This window comes from Tenebrio molitor, chromosome 1 (genome assembly GCF_963966145.1).
Source record: "Tenebrio molitor chromosome 1, icTenMoli1.1, whole genome shotgun sequence".
NCBI classification, from domain to species: Eukaryota; Metazoa; Arthropoda; class Insecta; order Coleoptera; family Tenebrionidae; genus Tenebrio; species Tenebrio molitor.
In genome coordinates, this window is record NC_091046.1 from 16979878 (window position 1) to 17004827 (window position 24950).

General features: G+C 32.4%; 4 protein-coding genes across 6 annotated transcripts; 2 read left to right on the forward strand and 2 right to left on the reverse strand.

The window, feature by feature from the left end:
- The first annotated feature begins 1689 nt into the window (after window positions 1-1689).
- Window positions 1690-5989, forward strand: LOC138122194 (protein FAM98B-like). The gene is made up of 6 exons (XM_069036377.1): window positions 1690-1897; window positions 1950-2155; window positions 2727-2881; window positions 2954-3244; window positions 4849-5049; window positions 5101-5989. Exons 1-6 carry the CDS (start codon window positions 1860-1862, stop codon window positions 5704-5706), a joined length of 1497 nt encoding a protein of 498 aa, XP_068892478.1. The 5' UTR covers window positions 1690-1859; the 3' UTR covers window positions 5707-5989.
- Window positions 5985-13833, reverse strand: PolH (DNA polymerase eta). Its single transcript, XM_069036341.1, has 5 exons — window positions 13531-13833; window positions 13342-13476; window positions 12985-13283; window positions 8832-9090; window positions 5985-7372 (listed from the first exon to the last, which is right to left on the reverse strand). Exons 1-5 carry the CDS (start codon window positions 13662-13664, stop codon window positions 6073-6075), a joined length of 2127 nt encoding a protein of 708 aa, XP_068892442.1. The 5' UTR covers window positions 13665-13833; the 3' UTR covers window positions 5985-6072.
- A 57-nt stretch (window positions 13834-13890) lies between these two features.
- On the forward strand, window positions 13891-14973 carry NC2alpha (negative cofactor 2 alpha). The gene is made up of 3 exons (XM_069036401.1): window positions 13891-14036; window positions 14090-14162; window positions 14324-14973. The coding sequence occupies exons 1-3, from the start codon at window positions 13995-13997 to the stop codon at window positions 14950-14952; spliced, it is 744 nt and encodes a 247-aa protein (XP_068892502.1). The 5' UTR covers window positions 13891-13994; the 3' UTR covers window positions 14953-14973.
- A 127-nt stretch (window positions 14974-15100) lies between these two features.
- On the reverse strand, window positions 15101-19652 carry lin (protein lines homolog). 3 transcript variants are annotated; one of them, XR_011156378.1, is made up of 3 exons: window positions 19313-19652; window positions 16737-19153; window positions 15101-16705 (listed from the first exon to the last, which is right to left on the reverse strand). XR_011156378.1 is itself a non-coding variant. In XM_069036334.1 (3 exons), the coding sequence occupies exon 3, from the start codon at window positions 19086-19088 to the stop codon at window positions 16830-16832; it is 2259 nt and encodes a 752-aa protein (XP_068892435.1). In that variant the 5' UTR covers window positions 19089-19153; window positions 19313-19467; window positions 19520-19642; the 3' UTR covers window positions 15101-16829. The 3 variants fall into 3 exon arrangements, 2 of the variants coding, with proteins under 2 accessions (XP_068892435.1, XP_068892434.1); XM_069036334.1 differs by having other exon boundaries at window positions 15101-19153; window positions 19313-19467; window positions 19520-19642; XM_069036333.1 differs by having other exon boundaries at window positions 15101-19153; window positions 19313-19651.
- Window positions 19653-24950: the final 5298 nt, after the last annotated feature.

A 24950-nucleotide genomic window follows, 5' to 3' on the forward strand; every position in this document is an offset into this window, starting at 1 on the left:
CAAAAATCGCCTATTTCCAAGTTATGAATTTTATTCCAGTTAAAGTTTCCATCCTGTATTTTAGACAAAATAATTCATTAATATTGAAATTAACAAGCGGTCAAGGGAAAAATTTAATTAACTTACAATACAACAAAATCTCCATGAATTGTTTTTGAGGATTTGTAAGAGTGGTGTAAATAGTATATTAAAGAACGAGTTTTATAAGGGTTGATCTGGCGCATGAGTCCCAAGTGTAGAAAACGAGTCGTAGGGGAGTTTGGTATGGGACGAGTGCGCCAATGCTCTTATAAAACGAGTTTTTTATGTTATTTTTTAGAATTTGTACCCTTGTTTTAATTTTTAAATAAAAAAATTAAATTCTCAAATTCTAGGGAATTTTGTATTAATTGGTAATTCAAGGTAACGGATGCAACTACATCTGCAACAGATGTTAAAAAGTAGAGTTTGAACATTCATATTGGAAGTTTTTTGGTGTAAATGACAATAATACACTGAAATATTGATAAAAATTTTCTTAGGGATCCATTAAACCACGAGTGCTTTAATAGATATCCATAAACGACTCCAAATAGACCTTTACACGCTGCGAAAGCTCTTTTAGGTGCTTGGAGTTTTTAAATCACCTCGGCTGCGCTTACGCTTCGCCTCGGCAATTTAAAAACACCTCGCACCTTAAAGTAAACAGAGTGAAGAATACAATTAGGAATTTTCTCTTTCTAACAAACTTTGTTTCAAGAAAATCCATTTATTGATTTATTAGTTTTTAAGATAAGTGGATTCAAACAAAAAACAACAGATAGGCAAAAATTATTAAAACTGCTAAAATGTCTTCTGTACCGCGTAAGAACTTCAAAAACTTCGAATTTCCTCGTAATATATTGTTTTTTAAATAACATCTTTTTAAAAATAATCATGTCCGCTATTTTTTTTTTCATTTTTTTCATTTTGTTACTTATACATACTTACTTATAATTACACGAGAGCTTTTTTTTGTCGAAGTAAACTTGACATTTCAATGAGAATTTTGTTGTCTGGCAATTTAACGAAAAAAAAACTGCCTCTGAAAAAATTACGAGTCCGTAGGACGAGTAATTTTTTCTGGCAGTTTTTTGAATTTAATTGCCAGACAACAAAACTCGAATTATAAATGGCAAGTTTACTTCGACCCAAAAAAAAAGCTTGAGTGTAATTCGGTAAGACAATTTAATGAATACGTAAATTACTATGATGCAGACCTACTAACTACGTATAAACTATGTACAGAATCATACGCTTTCAAACGTTAAGGCGGCCTTACACCAAGGCAACAATTGGCAACATGTTGCTTGCAACATTTTTGATAAATGTTGCCGGTCATTACTAAAAAATGTTGCAGGCAATATGTTGCCAATTGTTGCCTTGGGGTAAGGCCGCCTTTAGGTTCCGATTTGTCGCTGGAAAAGTTAGGGAAAACTTTTTTCGCTGTCATAATGACAAAAACACCGCTGCTTATGGGATTTTTAGTGTATGAATTAAATTGTCACAATAATTACCGGTGCAGTACTGCAGTTCAATCACGGATATTTATTTGTAAGGCTGACTCGATTACACTGATTAGTTGATTACAATATAAAATATAGGTAAGTGCAACACGAAAGATGAAATCGCATTCTGGATACTAAAATCGCGCCGCCTGGGCGTACCTTTATTGCGCCTGGAACGTAAACGAAACGTGACGCCGTCCGTGACCGTGGCTGTCAAATTTGACATATCGTAACTGCACGCTGAAAAGTTTTTACTTATGCCGGTTTTGGAAGTGTACATTATTTATCAGTGCTAAAGTTAAGTGAGACGTTGTGTTTATAATAATTACCATCATGGAAGAAAAAATATTAAACGGCTTGAAAGATTTGGGGTAACGTGTCAATGGAAAATTCTGATTGTAACTAATAAAACATTTATTTTAGATATACTGGTTCATTATTAGAAAAGGAGAATTTCGATATTGCTTTACAGGAAGGCGCAAAAAGTGTTGAATTTACGAAATTGGTTAGCTTTTTAACAAATGAACTGCGCACACTTCTCAACATTGATGAAGAAGTTAATCCAATATCAAACTTAGAGGATGCAGTGGCATTTATTATGGAAATTAGTTCATTTTTAAAAGAATTAAGTATGAAACTTTGAAATCAAACTATTCAAGATGTTCACCTGAATCATTAAGTTAAAACTACAAAATTCATGGAACAAAATAGCAATTTAGATATAGCAAAATTGATTATGTGAAAACAATTTTGTAATGATTTTTGGTAGATACATCTGAAATATGGAGCATGTACTATCGGCGCCATCGAAATGTGAACGCCAAATTTTCCTAGTGTGTGTTGTAGCATCAATCATAGGCGTGCGTTAATGTGTCAGATTTGTGACAATTTTCACAAACATAATTTGTCAACAGATTTAATTTATTTTTAAACAATATACATGCCACGACACTTGACCGATATGGGAAAAGCGAGGGCTGTTGCCAAACTCGAGGAAAATTGTAAAATTGTAATAGAAAGTTATAGGTAACATGTAGAAATCTTTTCTTAACTTTCATACATATAGTACGCCACTGAACAAAGTTTTATTTAATGTAGAACAAAACAGAAGACGTTTCTATGGCACCAGAAATTCGTTCACATTTCGTTGGCGCCGATAGTACTGTTAATATTAAATTATTCATTATAAATATTTTATAGATTGCACATACACAGTTTTAACTCAAGGCCATATATCAGATCGTCTGCAGAATACTCAAGATAGGTTATTACTTTTAGATTATCTATCTACTGAATTAATGGGTGCCAGAATATTCCAACAAAAAAAACCTGACAAAAAAATTGAACTGAAATTGGTAATTTAATTAACATTAAATATATTTAAGTATTCTTACCTTTTAAATATTAAGTAAGAATCATTTTAACAGCAAGAAACTGATGAAGCTGCTAATATGAGAAAGATATTGATGACTTTGAGGTTTCCAAAGCCTCCAGCAAATATTACTATTCCACAATTGTTCCAAAAAGTATGTCCTACTGTACAAACTGTGGTTCAAAAAGTTGGAAAAGATTTAATTGGTACTCCTGCTTTTAATGGAGTACTCTCGGAAAAGCAGTGGGAAATTTTGAAAGGAGTTCAAGCAGATTTAAATAAAGAATATAAAATTCGAAGAGAAATGCTGCTCACAAGATTAGATGTAACTATACAATCATTTCAGGTAATATTTAATTAAAAGCAGGTAAAAATAAAAGTGGAAAATATGGTAACTGTAGAAAGTTGGTGGATAATGTACACAATGCCTATATATTTTTGGCAAAGCTGGAAATATTTACATATTATGTAACACAGTTTTCCTCACTTTGCTTAGTCAAATATCTACTTTACCCAGGTATTGTACACATTATCAAAATAAAATTAGGCAGAGGCATTCATTCTATTTTTATGTGATATTTAAGATGTCCCCACAAAGTTTAAACCAGAGTGTACTATCGCGGCCATCCAAAAGTGAACGATTTTTTTTAATAGTTTGATTTTTACTTTAAATCATAGGCGTCCTAAAATGTCAAAGTTTGACACTAGCGTTAAAAAAATTATTGAAACTATTTTTTTTAAATGCCACATCTCACTCTGATTCAGATAGCTAGGGCTATTGCAAAGCTAGAAGAAAATTGGTCGTTGGCGGCTGTGGCGAGAGAATTACATTGCAGTAAGACTTGCATCTTCAATATAAAGAGGCGTTGGCAAGAAAACAGGCTTGCGAGGCCAATACGAATAGGTGTTGGAAAGGTTTCTTTACTAACGTTTACTTTCATTTTAATAATGTATTAATTACTTCTCAGCCTCATTTTTATTAAAAACTATTTATTACAACTTTTTATAATTAAAATAATAACGCCTGCTGCACGAACGCCAATGAATACAGCCTGATTTAATCTAACGAAAAATACGGAAATTTTCGCAAGCTATCGTTCACTTTTGGATGGCCGCGATTGTACATAACTCTATCTTTTTACTGCCTTCTTTACTTTCTGTGTCAAAATAAAGTATTTGGTCCAGTACTTACTGGGTTTAGTGATTCCCGAGAATTGGTCACAAAGTTTTACTTACTTAACTTTGACAGCATGGTCTTTTGGGAAATATCATATAATCCAAACGATCCGACTTATATGGGAAAAAGTAACCAGTAGTCGAACAACTATCCGATGATGTAGGTGTTGACCAAAATAAGTAGCAAAATTTTGGTCATCGGTATATGTTTTAACATATATAGGTGCAGAATATATGTATACAAACAAAAGTTTTATCTGACATAAAGATAGCTTTGCTTGTGAGAAGAACAGCTGTTCTACTAATTGTCAGTTGACTGTTGTATCACTTACCCCCAATTTCATAATCAACCTAAGTTACTTTAACATTAAAGTTCACCATTTACCATAGAAACATATTGTTGCAACAATCCATTAAAGTCACGTTAAGATAAAGTCGACCTTAAGTTTATTATGAAACTGGCCCTTATTATCGTCATTTAATGAGGGATGATATTTTTAAAGCGGAGAAGTGAGATGCAGCAGCGACGTTTTATAGGAATATTTTTTACTACTTTACCTAATATGTGTTTCGCATTGTTAACAATGCCTAGGCAATGTAGGTATGTAATGATAAATTATTTCATACTCTGTCTAGCGATTTGGGGCATTCTCTACATTATTTAAGTAAAATCCACAATGGCGGGTTTCTCACTTTACCGACAACATATACATGTACATCCAATAACTATTTTTTACTTTTTACATGATTTGACATTAGTAAAATATTTTCCAGTGGTCAGATAAAACCAAAGGTAAAGATGAATTATTTGAAAAAGTATATACAGAAAAACGAAAACGTTTAAAGACAGATCCAGAAGTTGAACTTGCAGATTTACTAGCTGCAAGAGACGATATTGCCATTATAGAAAAAACTAGTAATTCATCTGTGCGAAAAAATACTCGTTCTTCATTAAATAAAGTTATTATTGGACAGGTAATTTATATATAATTATAAATTATAAAAGTTAATAAACGGAAATCATAGGTTCCCGATAGAGGTGGAAGAACTTCAGAACAGGCTCCGCCACCTCCTGAGATGCCTTCGTGGCAACAGCGCACCCCTGGTCCATCTGGTGGAGGAAGGGGTGGTAGAGGCGGCGGTAACTTCTCACGCAACGACTATAGCAATAAACCGAATTATTCAAGAGATTCTGGTGGCTATAGTGGAAATTACTCAAGCAATCAAGGGGGATATGATACCAGCAGATCGTCTTATAGTGGAAGTAATTATGGCTATGATTCTAATTATCCTCAGGGCCGCAATTTTGATAGTGCTGGCAGTTACAGCGCTAGCTATTCTGGTAGAGAAAGTAATTACGGAAGCAGTTACAGTGGGGGTAGAGGGCAATATAATAATGATAATAAAAGCAGTTATGATAATAGAAATTTTGATAGCGCAGGTAGCTACGGAAAGGAACAATATGAACAACATTCAAAGCGACCAAAAACTTATGACTCATTTCAATCAAGCAGAACTACTTACGCAGACCAGTATGTTCAAGAGGAACAACATAATCAGCAGTATCATAATAGAGGTGGTCATCGTGGTAGAGGTCGTTCTAATTATAACAGGGGTGGCAGAAATTATTAATTTCAATTTTAAAAAAAGTTCATCAGAAAGGTTTATATTGTAATAATGGTAATCCCTGCATATTATGCTTAATTTTTGTGAATTTTCATACCAAATTAATTTTTTTGGTAAGCTGTATATTTGAATCATTTTTATTTCTCAAATAGTTAGTAAAAATTTTGTAATTTCTGGCACCTCAACTACTAAGTTAAGATTCATCAAAACATGAACACTTTCTTTTGAAACATCAAGCTAAGAACGCTGTATTAATATATTATTAAAAAAAAAGAATTATTACATAAAATTCAATGTTTCATTTATTTTATACATAAAATCAATGTCGTCTTATATTCTATATTAAAATATTTTCACTAAAAATGTACACTATCAAGGTTTGAAAAACGAAATTACACTTTTGTTAGTAGTTTTGGTTTTAATCTTGGGTGGATTTTTTTTACAATTCGTGGAGGAACTCGTTGCATTAATTTCTAAATGAATCCTTTTTGCAGCATGATAGTCCATATGGCAATTTATTTCCTCTTTTCTAAATTTTTTGTTGCATTCTAAACATATTTCAGTAAGATCTAATGAATCTTCTTTTTGATTTTTTATAAAAAATGTCAGTAACGCGTTGTTACTGTTCGCTTTCCTTTTGACACTTTTGTGCATTTTTTTCCCATCAAGTGTTTCTATAGACTTCACAGTAGAATTTTCAAAAAGCTTCTCGTCTCTACTGAGTTTTAGTGCAAAGTGAAAATCTTTATGAGCCAACAATTCAGATTTAGGTATACTTTTTTTACATTCTGGACAAATTTCGTTTACGTCTTCACATGTTTCTTGGAAATCATCTTTCTCATCTTCAATAATTTGTAACATCTTTTCTCTTTCTTCAAAATCTTCTGTGTCATCAAAATATTTTACAAAGAAAGACGAAGATGGCTTCTGAAGTTGATCCGTATATTTATTTTGCTGAAATTCAAAATTTGCATTGTCAGCTAACTTTTCAAAGTCATTCACAAAGTCCTTGCTGTCAAATACAGTTTCATTGTTATTTTTTATTCTACATGAATCATCATAAAATACTAAATCCTGGGGATTTTCTTGGAGTTCTTGAGTTAATTGATAATAAACATTTTCTATCAAATTTGGGGCTTCTGTTGAATCAAAGTTTTCATCTTTGATAAGATACTTTATTTCATTGCATTCATTTTTTTGTTTGTGTTTTTGATATCCTTTACTATTTTGCCCTATTTGGAAAAATGACGTGATTTCCCTTACTTTACTAACATCTTCAAAGTGGCCTGCACTTAGACCTACAAATTTTAAATGATAACTACCATCAGCTTTCAAACAATTTTTTTTTATAACATCAAATGCAGTTTGAACAATTTTTTTTAAATTGTATAATGTTAGAGGTTGTGTTCTTGAACTGCTTATGTCTTTTTTATTATTTTCTTGTGAAAAACTGACAACCATTTGTTTGGCTCTTCGATTATTTTCTTGCAAGTCTTTTTCTAATCTTTCTATCATTTCTTCTGCTAATTCGTGAAGCCAATGCTTAATACTTTCTTCTGTAGTTAAAGCTGCTTTTCCTTGGAATTTTTTACAACAAGCTATAGATTTTGATATTAATTTTGTTGTAACTGGTTCAAAATCTATTCCTCTTGCTATATTAAATAACCATTTGCTAAAAATATTTGCTATTATGTATAATTAACAACTAGCTGAGGATATATTAATTCCTCAATGTATTAAAGAAAAGGGTGTATACAGGCTGTTTGATGAAAAACGCCTCAACCCATAACTTTTTTATTTATTACCCGATTTCAATGAACAAAAAAATCAAAGATATGGTTTTTCAAGCGCTACAAAACAGCCATAAAATGTTTTTTTTTTTGGCGTTATCTTCAATAGCTAACGATAGTCAACTTTTTTTTTTAATGGACACATGTAGTTTTTTAGGCTTGGTTTGGTAAGGTTTTTTTTTTCTGGATCTAATGATGTATTGAAAGTTATCATTTGGTTCATAGCTAATTGAAAAAAAAAAAAACAAAACATTTTTTTGTGGTTCAGCTTATTATAAAATTTTTAAGAGTGCCGTGAAAAACAATCGGAATACAAAGTACGATAAATGTTATCTAAACGTCAGCTTAGAAGTTTTCATCTGCTTTTTTAAACTTTTTTTATTAAAGTATAAAATAACATTGTCAGTCATGCAGGATAGCAGTCATTTGACTATTATTTTATGTTCGAGTGTAATAAAAATCGTAATTAGTCAAAAACAAAAAGTTAATAGAAAAAATAATAACCTGAACCACAATTAAAAATTGTTTTTTTTTTCAGTCAGCTATAGACCAAACGATAACTTTTAATACATCGTTAGATTCAAAAAAAAAACTTTATCAGACTGAGCCTAAAAAACTACGTGTCAATTTAAAAAAAAAAAGTTGACTATCGTAAGCTACTGAAAATAAAGCCAAAAAAAAAAATATTTTACGGCTGCTTCGTAGCGCATGAAAAACCATATCTTCGGTTTTTTTGTTCATTGAAATCGGATAATAAATAAAAAAGTTATGGGTTGAGGCGTTTTTATCAAACAGCCTGTATATTTAGGTACAATCGCGGCCATCCAAAAGTGAACGATAGCTTGCGAAAATTTCCGTATTTTTCGTTTGATTAAGTCAGGCTGTATTCATTGGCGTTCGTGCAGCAGGCGTTACTATTTTAATAATAAAAAGTTGTAATAATAAAAATGAGACTGAGAAGTAATTAATACATTATTAAAGTGAAAGTAAATTTTAGTAAAGAAACCTTTCCAACACCTATTCGCATTGGCCTCTCAAGCCTGTTTTCTTGCCAACCCCTCTTTATATTGAAGATGCAAGTCTTACTGCAATGTAATTCTCTCGCCACAGCAGCCAACGACCAATTTTCTTCTAGCTTTGCAATAGACCTAGTTGTCTGCATCGGAGAGAGATGTGGCATTTAAAAAAAATAGTTTCAATAAATTTTTTATCGCTAGTGTCAAACTTTGACATTTTAGGACGCCTATGATTTAAAGTAAATATCAAACTAAAAAAAAAACGTTCACTTTTGGATGGCCGCGATAGTACTGATAAATTTTGAATATAACATTACAAACTTACCCAGTTTTTTCATCATATTTCTGTATTAGTTCTTTTTCTGGAATTTTTGCTAATTGTCCCATAAACGTTATTTGAAAGTCTTCTGAGAGAGTTTGTCCAAATTTTCCCCCTAAACTATTTACTTTATTAATTGATGTAATTTCAAAAAAATTCTCTACAGCTTCTTGTGGTAAAATAGTTTGTTTATTAGGTTTGTGAAGACCACATACTAACTTTGCTAAAATTTTGTTATGTGCAATCCCTGCTGAACACTTGTATCCTAAATATAACCATTTATTAATAATCACACCCCTATATGGGTCTCCCAAAATCCCCGGAGGAGTTCGTAACGGCAGATTTTTAGAATAGCCTGAGACAAAATACGCGAATTTTCTTGAGACAAATATCGAGTGTTCTGGGTATGTGTAATTTTAAATGTACCGTCGATGGACAAATAAAACTGGGACAAAAACGACAGTCACATAAGTCAAAATTTACAAATTTGCATCGTTTAATTACGGCTTTATCACAAATAGGTTAACTTTAGTATGACATATTATATAGAGACTGACAAATATATTGACAATTCAATGATCTGATTTACATTGATTAAATTTTAAGTGTCCCAGTTTTATTTGTCCACCGACCGTACCTAAGGGTATGGCCAGGTTTGGTGGTTGATACCCGGTATACAAGAGCTCAATGGGATACATAATAAGACTATGTTAAGACAGTGCCATATTTCCAATAGAACGAGGTGTTGTGTTATACAGGGAGATACTATATCCCGAAAACTATTCATAGCAGTTTTGGAATACGCATCTAAGACACTCAACTGGGATAATAAAGGCGTAACCATCGATGGCGGAACTGAACAATCTCCGATTCGCTGACGACACCGGGCCGTATGATTTCCCTTTCAGTAAAGTTAAAGAACGTCATTAAATTGTTTTGTCTCCGTCTAACATGGTGCTTGGCATATACTCTCACTTTGTCTATTCAATTATTTAGCTAATGAAAGGCTTAACAACGAATGGGAAGTCATATGGCCCATTGTGATTATACAGCGTTATTCTAAATTATTGTAGTTCAAGTAGGCGTAAAAACTGAATGTAAAATTATGGTTGCCGCTCCGTATAAAAAACATTAAATGATATGAATAAGTGAGTATACACCGTTCACACACAGGAGTTAAATTGGGTGCAAAACAACTGAATATTTTTAGAATTGGTTGCAAAACAACTCAATATCCTCATCACCACACTTTTCACCTAAAAAATGACAGTGACAGCGACAAAAATTGACAATTCACATGAAAGCGGCAAAAATTTCATAACATGGGCATGGCCTGCTTCGACTACAATCATTTAGAATAACGCTGTAGATAGCAGATAACTTAAGGGCAGCAGAAGATATGACAAATGAATTATCCAAGCGACAAAAAAAGTCGAACAAAAAACCTACTGACAGGGGGCAAACATGACGATAACGAACCTCTAGGTCCTACATATTTGGACTCTCTGACTCCTGTCAGAGAATCCAAATATGTAGGACACGACATAAGAATAGCTAGGGATAACTAAACGCATGAATTAGAAAGAAGAACCAGCTTGGGATGGGCAGCATACCTATGGCAGATCATGAGAAGAAGCAGAAACGTTTACGCCAACAAGAAAGACAGTCAATAAACTAGGAATTTCCCAGAGAAAATGGAAAGAGCCACATTGGGGGTTAAACTAAAAGACCATATACAGGATGTAGAATGGATTTTGGTACATAGGCACTTTACGTGTAATAGTAAAACTCCTCGGATATTGGCTCCCCTAATTATTTTCCAACAAAACATTAAATACAAAAGTTGTAGAGTAAAAAAAAATGTATCTAAACCCTTTTCTAATTATTTTCTAACACCTTCTGTTCTGTTATACAAGAAAAATTAAATATTAAAAATCTATCGTTAAAATAGTAACTGCCACGACTCCCGACCGCAATAATAGTATATTTCAAACCAAGGTAAGAAAGTGGTTTCTTGCAGACCGCAGGCAAAGATTATAAACCGAGTCGTAGACGAGGTTTGTAAGTGCCTAAGGTCTGCAAGGACACTTTCTTAACAAGGTTTGAATACAATTTTTTTCCCTACCGGCACAACTTTGTTGAAAAAAGTTAAAAAAAAATGGTTATATTCGTGATTAAAACGAAAATTTTGAGAATTGAATAGTAGGCTGTGTTATTTGTTTAATTAACTTGTCATCGCATTTGAAGATTTGAGGTTTGTTCGAAAATTTGATATAAACAGGGTAAAGTAATCTACCTACCTAGCTTATCTGTTTATTTTCCAGATTATATGATTGACCTACCAACTTACTTCATTGAATTGGCTTTCATTTATCAATAACTTATTTCACTTTTGACATTTGTATTTTGGTACAGTTTTACCATAAACATTTCATGATTAACTTTCTTACCTTAGCGAGAAAGTTGAATTTTCTCACCTCAAATGAGGTATCCACAGCCTACATTTCTAACCGGTAGGGAGAAAAATTCATTTTTTGACAAAACGCAACGAGTTTGGTTGTCACCTCGGTTACACTTCACTGCTATTGCTATTTTGACAAATTATTCAATTCTTTTATCCATTATTGTGTACTTCCGGAAGGTGTTAAAAAACAAAAAAAGTAAGAATTGGAAACCATTTTTAACACTCTACAACTTACGTATTTAAGGCTTTGTTCTAAAATGATTAGGGGAGCCAATATCCGAGGATTTTTACTTTTACACGTAAAGTGCCTATGTACCAAAATCCATTCTACACCTGGGGCCTGTTTCATAAAAATTACAATTTACAATTTAACAAATGACAATTACAATTGCACAATTGACAAATCTGACAAATATACGTTTCATAAAAATATTTGTCAATTTTGTCAATTGTAGAATTTTTTTACAAATGTCACAAATGTCAGTAAAACAAACTGTTTATTAATAACATTTTCCGTTGACCGCTTGTTAATTTCAATATTAATGAATTCTTTTGTCTAAATTATAGTGTATTAATGGACCTCATTAATACACTATTTTTCATTAATCAACGATTTTTGCGATTTTGACGTTTTGATTAAATTTTGATGTATAAACAACCTCGAACATGCATTGTTTGCACTTACCAACACTGCAGCAGGTAGTGCAGAAGGGTTTTCTATATTTTATAGCTCCATAACTGCACAATTACAAATTCACTTTTTCAAAAACCGACATTTTTGGTTATAATTCGCATGTCATATTTTTCAAAGGTAACTAGGTTTCCGTAGCAACCGTGATTTTTACGTGAAATTGAATGTGAATGGAGCTGACGTCCTCTGACACTCTTTGTGGAAAAGTGAATAGAAAGTGTTGAAAAATTTAAAAATGACCTACCCTGAGGACAAAAAAAGAATGAAGATATTTATAAGGTCTCATCTTTATGGAAAAATATGAAATTGGTTTTGATTTGGCTTTAATTTCAAAATTTGTCACCAAAAAAAAAAGTTTGCGGTCAACGAAAAAATTTTGTAATCAACTCTTTTGTTAATGGGCGATTAATAATCTCAACTATTAAAGCCACTCACTCGCTACACTCGTTCGTGCTTTAAACAGTTTCGATTATTAATCGCCTTCATTAACAAACTAGTTTATTAAATAACTATTATTTTTGCTGCTTTTCATGATTATTCGCAAAATGTAAATTGTATTTGTCAATTGTAGATTTATGAAACGAAACTTTTGACAAATTCAACAAATTTGTCAATTTGTAATTGTCATTTGTCAATAATTGTAATTTTTATGAAACGGGCCCCTGGTATAAAAAATATGAACATCCATAAAAAAACTGGCATATGTGATATAACCAGAATATAACTTACAAAATCACTAACTTAAAATGGAAACGAGCGGGGCATGTCGTGAGAATCAGTAACTCAACACAGAGAGACCTGACTTACACGTTGGTCCAATGAAATAAGAACAGCAATGCTGGCTGTTGCACAAGATCAAGAAGGATGGAAAAGACCAGGGGAGACCTATGACCAGAAGTGGACACAAGCAGCTGGATGATGATAATTGTATTAGATTTTTGTCTCAGGTTATTGTAAAAAATCCATCATGAGCTCTTTTAGAACATCTGTTTACATAAACTAACCTGTTTTTGTGAAAACTTCATGACGTATTTCTTCAGCAATCAAACCTCCTATTGCCAATTTAAAGTTATTTGTACAAAATTCTTTGTTTTTTATCACATTATCTAAAAAGTCTTTAATGTCACATCCTACAATAAAGGTGTTATTTAAGTTTTTTGTGGTCAAGTCATTCATATTTGTCTGAATTTTCTTTTCTACTAGTTCTGTAATATCAAGATATGCTTCATCTACCGAAGCACGTTGAAGTAAAGGCGTAAAAGTTGCTAACACATCTGCAACCATTTTCCCTGCATCTCGGTATCTGGTCATAAAATGGAAATTAATTTAAATTTCAATTAAAATTCTGATAAAAAACACACTTTGATAAATCAGCTTTTCCACGAACTTCTGGAACTTGAACAAGATTGATGCTCGGGCATTTTTTTTTTGCCTCGTTGCCTCTCATATGTCTAGTGACTCCTTCATCACGTGCAGGATAATTAACAGCGATTATCCTACAATTAACAATAATGAATATACAAATTTGAATATCATCATATGCAAATTACCCTCCACCGCGCCAAGTATTGTACTGGACAACTGCAACCGGTTTTCCTTTTAATTTTGGATTAAGTTTTTCTTCAACTTGACAGTAAAAACAGTCCATATCTATTAAAACTATCACTCTATTTGTTGCAGTCATTGTCCAAAAATACTCAAATAATGCACAATTGTTTGTAAAAACAAAGCACAGATTAAGGATAAAATGAACATTTAATGTAGCCAAAAAATAGATATTAACAGAGTAACATTTTTTACAGTTGCTCAGTAAAAATTATTGGTTTTTCTAATTTATGCTCTCTGTCACCTCTCTGTTGTGTCTGTTAGTGTCTTTTTTTGTCAAATTCCTGTCACTGGTGTAACACAAAAGTCTCTAGGACTGCGACAACTGTCTTAACCTCCAAAACGTTAAACTGTCACTTTTCAGAAAGTGATTGTTGACAAATTAAAACGAAGTTGGTGAATTATCAGTATGCCATCAAAAAAGAAAAAATATAACGCTAGATTTCCAGCTGTAAGTAAAATTATATTCTTATAAGTATAAAAAAAATAATATTTTATTTGCAGGGTCGTATAAAAAAAATTATGCAAACAGATGAAGAAGTTGGAAAAGTGGCACAAGCTGTACCAGTTATAATTTATATCCTTTCTGAAACTTAATATTAAATTTGTATTTCAATGAAGTTTACTTAGATTACATTAAAATTTAAGAATTGCACTGTGATAATTTCAGGTGCATTTCTTAATTATCACTGTATAGGTTTCACTTAACTACAATGAAATTTCCTTAACACTTGCCACCTCGAACATTGGAATTATTTGTGGAGTCACTGTTGACAAAATCAATGCAAATAACACAGTCAAGAAATGCAAAGACTTTAACTCCGTCCCATATGAAGCAATGCATTTTATCAGAAAGTCGGTTTGACTTTTTAAAAGACTTAGTAAAAAACATACCTGATGCAAGTGCACAAGAAGATAATGAAAACAATGCGATCTTTGAAGCAAATTTACACAAACTCGAAGATTCAGATATAAAGCATGAATCACAACCACCACCAATAATTGATTTATCTAAACCTGAAATAGCAGCAAATTTTTATACAGAGCAAAGCACGTCCACAGGGAGAACACCAGTTATACAATATGGACCTAAAGTTACACAAGTAGAAACAAAGAAGTTAAATTTTTCTATTAACAGTTTGATTGACCAAACAAAAGAAGAACCTAAATTGCACATTACTGTAGCAGAACCTGTACCTGTACCGCCTTTAGTTCCAACTAGAGGTATACCTTCTAATAGTAATGTACATGAAAATACAGCACCAATTAATTGCGATAATATTCCCCCACTTATTCCCATTTCACATCATTATTACAGTCAAAATACTGAAGACAATTTATGTATTGATGAAGATTATGATAATTAAATGTTTTTAGATTTATTATTATGAATCCTGTTCGTGGTTTTTACAATTCACTGATTTGAACGTAATTTATACCTTACCTGCCCAACTTTTCATTGCCGTGTTGACTACAATACACTGTTATGTTATTTATGAAATGATAAGATGAATATAGTTACTGAAATGTCTTGTATTGAATAAAAAAATACATTAGTACATTATGTACAATTTTTAAAATATTAAAGTATTATAAGTAATACCTACTTTTACACAACTATTTTCTTTTGAACTCCTCAAAAATGAAGTTTAATGAATTGTCAAATGTTTTTTACAATTTGCCTACTTATTTTATAAATTTGAACTTGACAGATTCATTGAATTTCACTCATGGTATCTACAAATGTAGTTACTTATCATGGCCATTTTCTTTTACAATAAATAATTGCAAACGTTGAATTTTACATTCACAATAATATACAAAATTATAATCTTACATTTAGTATTGCAAATGTGAGTGAATTAAATTAGTTAATCTTAATTAAGGTAACTACAATTTACAAAATTTGTTACATAAAAAACTATTTAATAAGAATAAATAATGAAAATAAGTTAATTATACAGACTTATTTATTACCTTTTTAATACAAATTCGCCATTTGAATAGAGAAAGACAAGTATGTATTAGATCTACCTATATTCTCTGGAGTGCGAATGATGATTGGTAAAATGTTATCTAACCCATAACATTTTTTTTAACTTCATATTAGAACCAACTGTTATTAATACTGAAAAAAAAATGGTCACAAAATCTCTTGAACACACTGATCAAGTATCTATTTGTAAACCTTTCTTTAATCTAATTAACAGTAACTGTGAAAATTTATAATAGTACAAATGTTGCTATTCAAGGCAAATAATTTTGCAAAATTTATAAAATGCATTTCTACTGTTACAGTGTCAATTTAGTACTTAAATTTGTTTAGCAATATTTGTGAATATTGTTTTTAAACGATTAAATTTACATCATTCTGTTTGTTTGTCATTATTATCAGAGAGAGAATGAATCAATCACAAATTAATAAAATCTGAAAATATGTAGTTTTTAAAGCGTGGAAACATAAAAGATAACATAAATTAAACTGAGTATAATAGCGTGCGATCCAAAAGTCTTTCTATCAAGTGGATCATGACAGTGGAAACGAATGCGGTTGGCTTGCAGCATATTTGGCGCATATTTAAATGAAAATTAAAAATATGTTTTATTAGTCTGTCCGTATCCTTTGATATTTTTAATTTCACATTTGATTTTATGGTGTAATTATAATAATGTCATGGCTCACTTGATAGAAAGACTTGGATCGATCGGTATTATTTTATTTTATGGTAACTTGACTAAAAATTAACCGTTATTTGATTGATATATTTATCACCTACAATTCTAGTTTTGTACACTGTAAATAAAAAAGAATTAGCTTACTTAATACTGCTGCTTACATACAGTACTTGTCCGAAAAAATAAAAAAAAACCTAACGATCATTTAAATATGTATGTTCTAAATAGATAATAGGGCGTGGACGGTCTTGTAATTTTTTTGACGTTTACAAAGTAAAAACTTAAATTTGAACAACTCTGACATCAAACTTATTTTTTGTTAAAATCTTTGATTTTGTTTTTCAAAGTACTGTTAATCAAATTAAATTAAAGCATAAATTCCTTATTAGTGATTTTAGACTGTATTGGGTTGGTGTGTTTTGAAAACGACAAAAGAGAATATAGCTGAGCTCAACTGTGTCATATTTAAATATACAATAAATTAGGAGAAATCAGATTTTGTACTATATCGCGGAAAGTTATATACAAATTATATATAAAAATACATATTTAGTTCAAATTAAAGCTATCAGCTGTATTCGTTACCTTCATATAGATTCTCACAAATTTCAAGCAGTCTTAAAACGGGATTAATATTATACGGGAACAAATCCTTTGATACAAGTCGATCAATTTGCATTTTAAGTCTTATCAAAACTGTCATGGTATTATCAAGCTCATTAGTTCTGGACGCTCCACCTTCGTAACAACTATTGACGAAAACGTCCCAATTTCTTCTTGTGTATTTCAAAAAACGCAACAAGTACAACAAGAAACAGGTTTCATTACTAACTAAATAATCTAATAATACGTCTGAATCGTGACTAACAATTTTTAAGAATTCAATGAAAGAATGAACTGGATTCAACATTGCAATAAAATCTGGAGCCAACGCATTTTGATATGAGATTCCCGTCGTTATATCTAAGGTACAAACCATTGATTCAATCATGTAATCATCTTGATCACTAAATAGATGGATGAGTATTTTTGAAAATGGCGTTTCTGGATGAAATTCTAAACTGACTTTAATAAATACATCCACTTTTTTTAAGACATCTCTTATTGAACGAGCTATGAGTTGCATGTCATGGGAAAAATCATAGTCTTCAGAACCCACACTTGAATCAGAACTGTCTGATCTTGTTTCCTTGATTGTAATGGCCACACTTTTCAACACTAACAAAGTCATTTTTTGCAAAAGTATTTTATCAATATTTGACTGTGTTGGTTGCGTACTGGGTATTGTTCCAACAAAACTGTTCACTGTGTAACCTTCAGATCTTCTATATGGAAGACTGTCCAAGAGACGAAAGTCCTTAACATAGCGAACAATCAAGTGAGCCAACTGACAAGTATCTTCTGGCAGCATATCTTGCAGTGCCAAAGTGCTTCCATAACACAAAACTTCATTAAACAAGGACAACAGCTGTTTCCAAATGATCGGCGGTAGATTACTGTTAAGCATACCAACAAAATTTTCTAAATGTGCATAAAACGGTTTTGTATCAACAACACTTAAGTTAGCTTTAACAGAAATTGTGCTCTCCCATAAAGCCAAAAATGTTAAAATACAAGTTTGGGCTTCAACAGATGAATTCTGTGTAATCAAATATTGAATTTTGTTAATTAATTCGGGCCATTTAGATTCTAAACTTTTGATAATTAAACCTTTAATTCCTGAAGTATCATAACTCTCTGCATCACTATAAGGTACAGTAACACAGTTTACGTTAATATCAACATTTTGACTGCTGCTGCCGGCTACATCTTGACTTTGGGGTTCCTCCAACACATGAATATCTACATTTTTCCATTCCACTACACGTTTGATTATCTCTAATGCAAAATTCATTTTAACATAATCAGTGTTCTCAACTGTCAGAAAACTGACTATTGTTTCAAGCCATTCATTATTTATATTGGTTTTAGCAATGATCAAAAAACTGCTGAAAACTTTTGCTGCCAAATAATTTACATATTTATCTCTAGTTTCACAAAGGGACAAAATCTGTTCAATTAAATTATGTTCATTATGTACAAAGGTATTGCAAATAGTAACAATCTTTGAACAAATATGGCCATTATTGTTTTGTTTCAAATAAACATCAAACAACAGTTGCACATTTGATAAAAATTGTAAGACTTGTGATGTTGACCATTCACTTAATATAGCTAATCTACTGCCATTTTCATCGATAATTTGATGACCTTCAAATGGTTTCCTTAAAATACTATCTGGAATCTCACAAAGACACTGTTTTACCAAATAACTGTAAAAAGTCTCAGTTTCTTCTTCATCAGTATCAATAATCATTTGATGCTTATTTGATTCATCAGTCTCTTCTTGTTGGTTTCTATCAAAATTTGAACATATCAATGGAGCAACAAAGCTAGAAACCATAATGTCAGGAGCTGGTTGCATTGAAATATTTTCACAGGTTGTGATATGTGAACTTGTATAACAACTGGTTGTGGGATAATCCTCCTTTTCATCCTGCGTCTTGTCTTCCATACACTTCTGGTCACTTTCACTAAGTTCACTAGTCCGAAACACTGACTTGCCCCTATGAAACTGAGAGTTGACTGTATTTAATGTTATATCATCTTCATTAACATTTGCTGGAAATGACAAATGGAGGGCAGATAAGTCATTTCCTACACCACTTTCGGCCAAGTTATGGATGAAATCGGTCTCATCTGTTGAATTAGAGTTGTTTCCTCGTCTTAACTTTTTCTTTAACGGCTGTTCTGAGGCCATTTTATTTTTTCGATCTCTTAGAACCATTAGAACGAATCAGTAAAAACAAATGGAACATACGCAAAGCTTCAGTACAAATTCCAAACGAGTATCTGGAATTTAAGAAAAAGGCTTAGTTAATTATAATTTCTACTTTGATAACGTTAAATAAAATTATAGACAAATGTGTGCACAATAAACAAAATATACAGCTAATGTGACCTATTAATCAACTGATTTTAATAGTTTTTCGGATTATAAAAAAATCTTACTTGGATAATTTTTGTGTGTAACAATTTTATCCAGTAGTTAATTTGAGTGTGGCGTTCGTACACTCTTAAAGTGTGTTGTAGGCACTTCATTAGTAAATTTTGTTACAACCAACAGTAGTACACATACTTTAAATTTAGTTTCTTCGAAAACTAGGCTAAAATAAATAAATGTTTTTAAAAAACACAAAATTTATACACACACACAACTCCATTGCGTACAATATGCTGCGCTGATCACACAACGAACCGTGTTCATGCACATAGAAAAATTGGTCTATTTTCTTACAACAAATGTTGTCAATTTTGTAATAAATAATGCAACATTGTATTGATATTTCTAACAAATTGTACTCATTTACATAATTATTATTTAGAACTGTTCTTGGATGCTAGTTTTGACTTTGATTTGCTTTGGTAAAGAATGTGCGATGTTGCCAAATTAGCAAGTATCATTCATAATAATAACAATTTTTGATAAATAAACACCATTAAATAACGGAGTCAAGAAAATATAGGTTACTTTGATTCTAGTATGTTTAACCAACCACTGGTTAATCATTTTTGTTTATTAATAATTCGAATATCAATAACAATGCGGCATATTAACAAAGTCCATTCATCCAGTGCGTAACACGGGAGATCAACAGGTTACATTACATTAATTTCATCCATTCTTCTGTAGATCGTGATCTCTTTAATTAGGTTTTGAAGATATTTTTTTTTAATGTTGTTCGAATATTTTTAATCACTGCGTTTTAACAAAAAATAATGTAATGAGAAAAAAAAAAATTAAAAACAGATGATTTTAATTACGCACATGATTTACGAGGGCATAGAAGCCGTTGATTGACAGATGAAAAGTCATGTTCCTCCGAACTGTTATTTATTACCATTAACATACGCCAAGTTACGTTTGTCTCTGTTTTTCTGTTTAAGAACTGTTAAATTAATTTCGTCGTGTTCGCGATTTTTTAAAAATGAATAAAATTGAAACAAGAGCTGTGATAATGTACAGTCGATGGACAAATAAAACTGGGACAAAAATGACAATCACATAAGTCAAAATTTACAAATTTGCATGGTTTAATTACGGTTTTATCACAAATAGGTTAACTTTGGGTATGACATATTATATAGACACTGACAAATATATTGACAATTCAATGGTCTGATTTACATTGATTAAATTTTAAGTGTCCCAGTTTTATTTGTCCACCGACCGTACCTCTGTAAAAAGAACTTATCGCCCCAAGATATTTATTAGGATACCTTGGAAGTGTTGGGTGACTCTAGTTCTTCGTATCAAGTTGTTAAGAACTGGTCTCGAGATTTCAAATCTTGTGAACACGCACCAGGTGCTGGTGCGCCGAAAACAGCCTTACGAAAGAAAATATTTATTTAGTCCATGATGTGGTTCTTACTGATCGAAGAGTTACTGCCAGATTTATAGTAGAAAAATGTGGCCTTTCCATAGGTACTATCGCGGCCAAAATACTTTGGTCGTCACTTTTTGACACTTCAAATGTAAATCAAGTATTAATGTCAATATACATGACAATTTCAAATTATTCTTGTCAAAAATATGGCACCTTCAGTTTTTGATAAATATAGAATCGTCTTACTTGCTTCTGAAGGTTGTCTAAATCGCGACCATGTTGACCTTTTGCTTTTGAACCCTGCCTCCGCAGCTGGGATTTACCCCACCCGTATGACACTGATAGATTAAAATAATTTTGACAGTAGTAAAAAATAAGGTTAAATATCCTAAAGTTTGCTTTACAATTGAATGTCATTTATGTTACATTGACGACCAAAGTATTTTGGCCGCGATAGTACCATAGAAAAAAATTTGCACGATGAATTGAGACTCAAAAAAATGTCGGCAGGTTGGGCACCAGAAACGTTACCAGCGCGTCGACATGCCCTCGCTGAGACCAATTTGGAGTTAATTAATAGAGACCCAGATGAATTTTTGACGAATGTTTTCACCGCAAAAGAAACTTGGGTCCATCACTATGATCCAGAGTGAAAGTATGTAGTGGAGGCACAAAGGCTCACTGCCCCCTTGAACATTTCGCGTCACCACCTCAGCCAGCAAGACCATGGAAACAGTTTTTTGAAATTTTGAAGGAGTATTTTTTGTTGATTATTTACCACGTGGACACACCATAGCTGGTAAATATTATGAAAATTAATACCAGAGGTTCGCAAGGCATAAAAGAAAAAAAAACGAGGAAAATTGAGATACGGCGTTCTGTTCCATCAAGACAACGTTCCCGCACACAAAAGCTGTGTTTCGATAGCTGTTATTCACAACACAGGTTTTGAAAATTTCCAACAGCCATCCTATTCTTCTGATTTAGCCCCTAGTGACTACTTCCTATTCTCAAAATTAAAAGAACGTCTTCGAGGAATCCATTTTTCTGATCCTAAGAGGTGATGATTTCGGTAAATGAGCTACGAGACAAAGATTTTTTTCCAACGGCATTAAAGCATCTTGAGCATCCATATATTAATTGTAGAAACCCTTCAGGGGACTATGTTGAAAAATACAATAACTTCAAATTTCTCAGTTGTATGCTTCTATGTTAAGGACAATAATTGATGAACTGCTCTCGTACAACACTGACAGGATTGAATTCACTTTTACACTGTTTTTCTTTAGATTTTCCTCTTTTGTCAATTGTATTTCACTATTTCTCAAAACTATTTCGTATCTCTATTAAATGTCAAAGTGACGTAAATATGAAATAGTTTTGAGAAATACTCGTATGTAGTGAAATATACTAAATGACAAAAAAAGACGAAAGACAAGACAAGCAACAAATAATGAAAATTTGAACGACATTCGACAAGAAGTAAACGTTTTTTGCAATTTTTTTTCTTCTGCTCTGTTGATTTGTTGATTACCACCTAATTTTTTCTGGCAGTAGATGTGCCTCCCTGGTCGCCCCGTTCGGCAGATCTATCGCCCATCGAACATGTGTGGGACATGATAAGGAGAAAAATTTCAAATTTAGCTCGTCCCCCACAGACACTGGCACAACTTAGGTATGAAGTTCAAGTTGCCTGGGATAGTGTGTCTCACAGGGGCGGCTTCTCCGGGTAGGCAGGGGAGGCAGTGCCTCACCAAATACTTTACTAACCAAAATCTTTTTTAATAGATAATTTTTGATTTTTTTTAGTATAAAAATATTTTTATGTTTGTATACTTTTATTTTGTATCTACATTGAATTAATTATTATCGAAGAATAACTGTTGCATGTGTTAATTTGATTATGTATTTTGTATTTGGCGCGTTTTGCATTCGGCCCCTTCGCTTCGGACTGCAGAGCCCAGAGCGTAGACTAATTCAGAGCGTTCAGCGTACCGTAGAGGCACCGTAGACTATGCCACTTCATTTTTCCGCCTAAGCTGTGTGGTTGGTGGAATAAAGAACTGAATACCATCAACCCGTCATACACTGTTATTGGTTACTGCGTGTTAGTAAAGTGCAACTCGAGGCTATGCCTCGGTAGTTTTGTCATTTTCATTGTAGTCGTAAAATTTTATTTTATATTATGATTATTGTGACTATGAGCGATTAACGGACACAATGGTTGTGTCGAAAAGGTTGGGAAGCGTGCGGGCGTGAATCATGCGTTCCTTCAGCTCGACTTCGAACAGAAGTTGAAATTTAATGTTGTTGTTGTTAAACATTGCGGTTTAGTTAGGTTATGCAGGCTTAGTGATGGTAAGTAGGTAAGTAGCAATTTAATAAAAATGATCTCAATGGCAAGTACCAGTCAAGAACAAGAGGCGGTTGTCGTTCCTGTTAACGTCGATCTCGATTTTTTGATAAATAAATGCCGGTCTTGTAAACTTTCCTACGAAGATAAGTTTTATGTAGATTAAACAGTTAAAGAGACCTTGTCCTGATGTAACTGATCTAAGTAAAACTTTGGTAACTACTGGTAAACAGAATAGTGCATTTACTAATTCGTGGTAGGTACGGAAAATATAATTGGCTTGTTGGCAGTAAATTACTTAAAAAACTTTTTTTTTATTCTATTCGTGACTAATAATGAGACAGTGTGGACAAAAACAGGGTATTCTGATTTGAACGATTTAGGGCGTGCATTAGAGAAGCACAATAAGAGTAAAGAGCATATTGCTTTTGCTTGTAAATTCGTTCTTTTTTTTAGAAAAGTTTAGATAAGAATAGCGTACGGGAAAATCGTGAAATTATCAAGTCTAATTTATATTGCAATTTTTTTGTGCCAGCAAGAGTTGTCGTTTATTTTCCATAATAAACCCAATGCATGATATTGTTTTCTTAATGTTACTGTCATTTTCAAAACGTCCAGGTTAGGGAAAAGTGGAGCATCTTGAAATTACGTCTCACCTTTGTAATAATAAGCATTATATCCATCACCACCGTTTAACTGGTGCAAGGTCAAAAAAAAAAATAACGCGAAAAAACTGACCAAAAAAATTGCTAGTGCCTACCCGGTTTTGATCTTGACGAGCCGCTACTGGTGTCTCAGGAGGATATGGATTGCCTGATCAGATCTATACTTCGTCGAGTGGCAGAGTGCATAAACACACGTGGAGGGGCTACTCATTAATTAGCATTTCAATTGTTTTATGTGATACAAATTTGTTCCAATTTTCATCGTTTGTATATTGTATATTTAGTTGATATAAATTAGTACACCAAGTCTTAAAAATCAAACTCCTTGTATGTGTTTGTTTTTTTTTGTCATTTAGTAGGTATACTAAGTAATTGACAAAAGAGGAAACCCAAAAGAAAACCACTAGGTATATAATTTAAAAAAAATGTGAATTACTTTAAACTCATACAGAGACGCTAAAAAGTATGGATACAGCACAGCTAAATACATATGTATTTTCATATATTATACAACTAGAGGATTGAAAATTCTCGATTATACGAGACGTGTTGCCCGGAAACACCACGAGATCGTAGATCGAGTGGTGTTTCCGGCAACGCGACAAACACGAGTGTTGGGCTGCAAGAAAAAATTTCTGGCGATATACAGAGTGTTAGGGAATGGTTTCCCAAGAATTTCAGGGTGAGTTTATCAGGGAAAATGTGGTCGAAAACCTTTATACCGTTTTTGGATAAATTAAACCGTTTTCTGAAAATAAACTTGTTCCCTGCTGTTTTGGGACTGCTGAAATATTGCTTTGTACAGGAAAAAAATCTTATATGTTTTGACTTAAAAATGATTGCTTGGTAACGATTCGAAATTTACTACTGTCAAAGTTTACATTTTAATTTGATCTATCTCAACATCTATCTTTTATCCGTCGCCTGCGAAGACTACAATCGTTTACAATGCCCGAATATTCTATCAAGGAGTATGCAGATATGTTTTTTGTGTATGGGGAATATAGCGGAAAGGCTCCTACTGCTGCCGTCCGAAGGTATGCTAATGCTTGTACTATTAGGGCAAACGGAGGACATTTTGAACATTTATTATGATTTTTTTTCAATACAAATACAAATAAATAAAGTTACACAAAAGTTAACGACTCTTATTAGTTATTAGTAGTATTAGCTGGTTACTGCTCGATTTCAAATCCCTTTAGAGGTTGATCGAGATGTGGTTTCATAAATAAAGCTGCAGAAAT